Source organism: Nematolebias whitei, chromosome 14 (genome assembly GCF_014905685.2).
Source record: "Nematolebias whitei isolate Nwh7 chromosome 14, NemWhi1, whole genome shotgun sequence".
Classification (NCBI taxonomy): Eukaryota; Metazoa; Chordata; class Actinopteri; order Cyprinodontiformes; family Rivulidae; genus Nematolebias; species Nematolebias whitei.
Genome location: NC_056511.1, coordinates 12933491 through 12941259, shown reverse-complemented (window position 1 = coordinate 12941259; position 7769 = coordinate 12933491). Strand labels below are relative to the sequence as shown.

Sequence of the window (7769 nt, the reverse complement as noted above, 5' to 3'; positions counted from 1 at the left end):
TAGATAGATAGATAGATAGATAGATAGATAGATAGATAGATAGATAGTGAGAGAGAGAGAGAGAGAGAGATAGATAGATAGATAGATAGACAGACAGACAGACAGACAGGCAGGCAGGCAGGCAGGCAGGCAGGCAGGCAGACAGACAGACAGATAGATAGATAGACAGACCCATAAAGTGTTTGACTCTAAATCTGTTCTAACCGTGTATTTTTCTACAAGTTCAATTATAGTACAGTGTATTTTATTGTTGACACAGTTTATGGCTTTTGAAAAACTTGGTTCTCAAACTCTCATGCATGCCTGTCAGCACTCCAAGCCAAATATGCAACAAACAACAATAACATGACAAAACCCATTTAAATCAAACAGCAACACTGTGCGGAGTATTGCTCCCATTTTCCTGACTCCATCCAGTAAACATCCCAGCATGCAGTTCCTAAGGTGCTGTAGGATGTCAGATCTATAACCAACAGGTATATTCAAAAATGCATGTTCAGCCTCTTTGCCAGGAAGTGGATGTGCCAGCCATGACAAAAAGTTCACTGAGACAGCAAGTTTATTTAACGTAGTTATTTTTTATGGATGATTGGTAGGCTTCTTTCCTCACAAAGCTACATGAGAGCCTTACTGCTTGTTTGACTCTTTTTAAATGTGTCCTAGATTTGCCATCAGGGAATTATTCCGCAATTCATCAAACTTCTCCTGTTTGTTCATAAATTATCAACCCACTGTGTGAGTTTCAGTATATGTGAATCTGGTGGAGTCTCATAAAAAGTAGATCATCTTATCCAGAGTCAAAATATGAATTATGTATCCAAATGTTACTTCAATGTCCAAATGTTCATATTTTAATTTGTTCTATATTGTTGACCTGTTTCTGCTATTTTCTGGAATGTGGAAGAGCAATGCACCATTTATCCAAATTTAAATTACTTTATAATCAAACATTAGTAGCACTTTTTAGTGAGGTATTTTTTATCCCATCAATGAATCCAATTAAGAATAATTTCTACAGTTTTATCTTTGTTATTCATGCTTTCTTAGAGCACAGTTTATCTCTGCTGAGAAGCTGACACAAACGGTCTACTGAAAGCTTAATGTGCTATTTGATGTAACGAAATAAAGCTCTTCTATCATTTCGTAGATCTCGGCAAACATAAACAAATTGCAAATGTTTGAATTTATGTTATGTAAGTGCAATGTAGTAGGCCATCTTCATGAACAATTACTACTGACATAAACATAGCAACTGTTGGAAGTCAATAGAAAATATATATATAAAAAAAGTGTTTTTGAGGTTACTTGGATGTTTGCTTCTTTAGTCCAGAATATGAGGTTGTTTTTGCTCACATTGTCCCACCGTGATTCTTTAATGACCCCACCAGTGTTAAATCCATGGCAAACCATGTGAAATACAAAGCACACATTTTATACCAAGTATGCAATTGTGAAGTGGGTTCACTCTCAATTTGGATTTGCATGTTTTCTTATTCTTTATATTATATTCAATGTTACAAAAATGTGCCATAGATTGGTGTTAAATAAGTGACATGTATGAAAACGCTGTGTATTTGCTTGACCCAAATATGAACCAATCCTATTTGTGCTCTGTGACATATCTTACGCTACTTGACATAAAAGTAAATTAAAGTCTAAATCTTACCAACCACTGGGTGGAAAAAAAAACATCAGTAACCAGTGAGAGACAGAAGGGAACTGGTCATGTCATTTTACATTTACTGAATGGGATGCAGAATGTCTGCAAATAAGCTGTTCCATAAATTAACAGAATGAAAAAGACAAATACAACTTAAGGATGCAATCCTTAACAATCTGGCTTGTTGTCTCTATGCATCTCTCCTCTCTTGAGTGGCTGAGTGGTTAGAGCAGTCGTCCTCCAATGCAAGAGCTGGGGGTTCGATTCCACAAGCAGTCACATGTCCAAGTTTCCCTGGGCAAGACACTGAACCTCTCATTGCCTCTGATGTGTGTTCCATCAGTGTATTAATGTGGTAAAGCGCTGATTATTATTTGTATACATATCTAGTAGAGTGTTGTATGAATGGGTGAATGAGGGCACAGATTGTAGTGTAAAGTGCTTTGAGTATCTTGATTACATAGAAAGGTGCTATATAAGTACAGTCCATTTACCATTTAAGAATATTCACACACCCTCTTAACACTGATTGCCTCAAGCTTACATTATCTTACATTTCTGTAAACAAAAAAAATGTTCAAACTGCTCTGAGAGTATATCTAGAAATGCACTGTTGTAGGAAATGCTGATACAGGACTCCCCACTTCCCAGGCCTCTGGTAGAGGATCCTAAATTCAAGTGAAGTAGAACCCCCTAAATGTAAGAACAGGGCAAGCTGGGTGTGGTTATGTACTTTGTACATATATAGATATGTGACTAATACATAATAGCCATATAAAGTGCTTTATTGGCAAAATAACTGTATTTTTTTCTCTATCCCTTTCTTTGTCTTGTCTTCCCCCCATGCCTGGGTTCCTTCTTTTACTATTTTCCTACCCTTTCCTCTGCCGTCATGTCCTCTGTTGCCTCTCTCTGTACACTTACAGGACTATACATTGACAATGTACTTCCAGCAGGCCTGGCGAGACAAGCGGCTGTCCTACTCTGAGATTCCACTCAACCTGACCTTAGATAACCGGGTAGCAGACCAGCTCTGGGTCCCCGACACCTACTTCCTTAACGACAAGAAATCGTTTGTCCATGGTGTCACTGTGAAAAACAGAATGATCCGACTGCACCCAGATGGCACCGTACTATATGGACTGAGGTGAGATTTTATTCTCTTAGAATACCAATTTTTGGCTGCATGTCAAAGCCTTTGTGTTGCATGTTATTCATTGCTTACACTTTATGAGTAAAGTATCAGATAATTATGAACTCTTTTTAGTACCCCTGCAACATATCTTCTATTTTAAGCTCACACAAACAAGTCACAAGCAAACCATTTTTTGTAGCTTCTGTGTAACAATTAGTGAAGTGGACCAAGTCAGTAATTAGCTCATTAGAGCCACATGAAGAAAATTAATGATGTGAAGTGCTGCTGTGATGACCTACTTTTGTCCTCATTTGTAGGACATGTGAACATCACTGTCTAAAGCTTGGTAAAGTTGAATTAAACTCCTCGGCAAAGTCTCTGCATTTCTTTTCTGTTTGTTCCAACATATTCCAGGGATGTGCTGTGTAAATATCAGTTTGTTGGCTCATTAACAGTTCAGTTACAGCACATTTGACTCTTTAAATTATATGAGTACATGTCATCTGAGGCTGCTTAGATGTCACCGTTCTTTTTAATTTTTAGAACTGATTGCAAAAAAGGAGGCACAGTGTCACAGTTGGTATAGCTGCTGCCTCCTAGTGAGGTCGCCGGATCAATCCACGGCCAGGGGGGCCATTCTGGGTGGAGTTTGCATGTCCTCGCCGTGCATGCATGGACTTTCTTCGGGTACTCAGGTTGCTATTGTAAAAATCCCTTTGGCTTAAATATCCTATAAGTTGGACTAATTAAAGTTAATTTAGCACATTTCACTGATAACAAAAAAACAAATAATAATAATAGTAAGGTGACTTACTTATGCATGCACTATAATCATAGTCCCTATTAAACAGATTAATGATACACTGCTTGTTTGTACAAAGCAGTGGTTGGGTTTTCCTGACAACAAAAGCTTTCAATGATCAGAAAGCTCGGTCTCAGAAGAATATTCTTAGTTTGTTATTCCTAAAGTTTCCCCATGATATGACTTTTCAGCTCTTTCATAGATTTCAGACACAAAAATATTTGTTGTGTATAGAAAATGACTGGCCCTCTCTACTGAGGTTCACCTTCCCATAGCTAATAAGATGACAGTGCACTTCTCATGCCTCACTGATCTTATTCGCTCATTTTCAAACAGGTCTCTGATGTCTGAACTCAATTTAAAAAAGGTATTTAAATGCATAATATTCGAGTGGCTACCATGGTTGTGAACATTCTCTGTAATGGGGGAGTGAAAATATACTGTCAGATAATTAGAAATAAAACTGAGTGCATGGCTTGTGTATTTCAAACAGAGAACGTTTCTCTATTATGGTCTGTATTAAGCAGGGGAAACACAAGATGTGGGATGACACACAAGAAGGGTATAAAGGATCTGCTTACCGTATTTCTTTGTCCTATAGGTCGTGTTTTTTGCATAATTTGCATGCCCTGTGAGTTATAGGCCAAAGCAACATATTTGTGGATTATTTTTCCTTATTTATAAACCATTTTTTTGGCTGAGATATGCCCATTTTCATTCATTCCGACTGAAAATATTGAACACTAGCATTTTCAGTCGCTAGATGGCACTCGAGTAGTATGGCATGACGTTGTATCATGTAATAGGTAAAAGTGGCTATTAATGACACAATTGTCTTGCCAAAGTTTGCTACTGTCGTCCAGCTCACTTGGAGCAATCGTTAATTCAGTTTCATTTTGCTGCGCTGCTCAGGCAAAATGCAGCTAATTTGACCGTTGAAGTGCATTTTTTAAGTAAAAGTTCAGCTGAGACAAACCTTTGCTATAATGTCGAGCAAACAAATTATTGTTTTAGGTGCTTATGTTGTTAAATTTTGAAAAAAACCACGCTGCATTCCTCCTTCTTTTTTTCCTCCCTGTCTGCGCACTCCTGGAGCACCAAGGTAGCGAATACTTTTGAAACACAGCCTATTTTGACCATTAAAGTCCTTTTATTAAGCATGTTAGACTGAGACAGACGTTTACTATAATTTCGAGCAAACAAATAATTGTTTTTAGGTGCTTATCTTGTTAAATTTCAAAGAAATGCATTGCGGCTCGTCCCTCTGCGCGTGCCCGCTTCCACAAATCGGGTTTAGAAATGCAGCTGATTTGACCGTCAAAGTGCATTTATTAGGCAAAGTTAAACTGAGACACACCTTTGCTATAATTTCAAGCAAACAAATAATTGTTTTAAAGTGTTAATCTTGTTAAATTCACGTTAAAGTCCTCGCGTGCAAATTCCCGCAGCCGCCATTTGGCAACCCATCGATTTTTGGCACAACACCAGCCCACATTTCCAGTTTCGGCCCATATTTCCAGGTTGTCGGCGATGACGTGTAACAAAGCGACACATCAGTGGTGACGCATAATAGATGCGACGTATACGGCGAAGCGACGTATACAGCGAAGCGACGTATACGGCGAAGCGACGTATACGGCGAAGCGACGTATACGGCGAAGCGACGTATACGGCGAAGCGACGTATACGGCGAAGCGACGTATTAGGCGAAGCGACGTATTAGGCGAAGCGACGTATTAGGCGAAGCGACGTATACGACGTATATGGCGAAGCGACGTATATATGCATTTTTCCACTTTATTAGACATATTTTGACTGATGCAACTTATAGGGCAGATCGAAGTGTACAGCAGAAAATACGGTACTTTTGAAAGGGTTTTGGATTTTGCTGCAAAAACTGTTTGAGTGACCACTATCTGCACTCTTCAATAAACCACAATTTTTGCTATCAATCAGAGAACCAGTGTCTATTTTTTTTTCTTTTTTGATTTATGATCACCTGTTAAATAAAGACTGAGCTACAACAAAACAATTATGTGACCTATTGTTTTATGTGGTTTTCATCACCTTTCAGTTTTTTTATTTTTTATTTTACACTGATTTGTCGCAGTGTTCAGCATGCTTTGGCTGGCTTGAATCATTGCAAAATGTTTCATGCTATTCCAATCGGCTGACAACTAAAATGATAAAAGAATATTGGACTCCCTTGGTATGAAAAGATCTCCTTTAGAATTCAGTTTAAAATTGCAATGAAAAAGTGTGTCACACAACAGTTTTAACCAAAAGAAATATGCCCTCTTTGTTTTTATCTCTTCCTAAATTTACCTTCAACTCATTCTTCATTCACTGTGCCTCAGAGGTTGGAACTGTAAACCTTTTAACCACTTCATAATATCACAAAATATCTATTTCACAGTGTGGTAGAAAGACTCTAAAAGGCATCCCTGATCTCTGAAAAACACTGTACACCATGTACTTTTTTGTTGTAAAGCACTGTTAAGGGTTTCTACTGACTGTCTATGAATGTGGCATGAACTTTTTTCATACTTATGAGCTCAAGCACTGCGTGGCTAATGGAAAGTGAACAAAAAACATAAGGAAAGGAGCAACAACAGCAGATTGTGAGGGTCGATTTTAACAATGGAATTAAATTGGAAAAAATATTCATAACATTGTTATTTCATCAAGAAAATAAAATACTAATTTTAAATCCATCAAATGACCATGTGACCAACAGTTACTTGAAATACACACACACACACACACACACACACACACATATATATGTGTGTGTGTGTGTGTCATGATCAGCGGCCTCCGCTGGCCACCCATCTGCTCACTTCCCTGCCCCTTCATGACATGGCATGTTTTCTGCCCCTCTCCTTCATGTTTTGTTTATCCCTCAGCTCCTGTCATTGCTCGCATCTGCTCCTGTCAGTTAACAGTTCACCACACCCCCTCAGTCTATCACAGCAATCAGCCCTGATTCCACTCACCTGTTCAGCTCATGTAGCTCACCTGCTCTGCACCCTTTATAAACTCCATCCTCCCTCTCCACCGGTGCCAAATTATTACACCACTCATGATCCCTGATAGTGAAGCTTTCAATCATAGTATCTTGTATCCTCACCTGTTTTTGGACTCCTTGACTTGACTACCCCTCTTGGATTTGCCTGCATATCTGACCTCAGTAATGACCTCCTCTTCTGCCTATGATCACGGATCACACTTTTGGATTACCTTTGTACCACTGACTCCCTGTGTTTGACCCCTGCTTTGCCCTTTGGACCATAAACCTGCATTGCCTCATTGTTCACAGCATTAAAGGGCTCCTTTTGCAGCTGCTTTCCCACCAGTTCATCTCTTTAAAAAAAATCTGACAGGTGGCTCTCACCCCACCTGCCTGCAAAGACCTGTTACTGAAATTGGATCCTGAAACTCCAGCAGCATAATAAATAAAAACTGTTCTTGTTTTTGCACTCCTGTGTCTGGCTATTTTGAATCCAAATCCCTGGTTCGTGACAATATGCATATCTTCTTCTTTTGGCTGCTCCCCTCTTAAGGGGTTGCCACAGCAAATTAAGTCTCATGAAGACTTGGCAGTTATTTTTACGCCGGATGCCCTTTCTGACGCAACCTCAGACCACCGAGCTACCACAGCCCTGTGTGGAGCAGAGAGCTGCTATCTAGCACACCTGGAGGAGCAGATGGTGGGGTTTAAGGCCCATGCTCAAGTGCCCAGAGTGGGACGAATGAGGGTGGGGTCAGGTGTGGGTGCTTCACCTACCCCACCAAACATTTTTGATGTTGTCGGTACCGGGGCTTGAACCGACTATCTTCTGATCGCAGGCTCACCTTCTCTAACCTCTGTGCCACCACTCCCACATATATCATATATATATATTTCTTGAGGTCTGCAGTCATATAAACAGACTGCGAACAATGCGTCGTATATAGCAGGATTACACTGAACTGGTAGAAGCATCACATCACCTTTTACACTTAATGCCATAGGGGTAGAATAATTACGTTATTACACTTCCTAACTTGGGTCATGCAGTGTGTAAGTACAGCAGTCCCTCATTTGTTGTGGGGGTTTGGTTCCCATCCTCCCCTCAACAAGTGAAAAACCACGAAGAAGGGATATTTGTACAAGTAGTAGTAGTAATAGT

The 7769-nt window shown here is 39.5% G+C and overlaps 1 protein-coding gene across 1 annotated transcript in view; it reads left to right on the top strand.

Annotated features, from left to right (window-relative positions):
* The window catches only part of LOC119420480 (gamma-aminobutyric acid receptor subunit beta-2), a gene marked incomplete at its 3' end in the record, with an annotated part of 52945 nt that overhangs the window by 23847 nt on the left and 21329 nt on the right, over nt 1-7769 (top strand). The window contains 1 exon segment of the mRNA XM_037687878.1: nt 2587-2807. Coding sequence (XP_037543806.1) covers nt 2587-2807 — 221 coding nt within the window.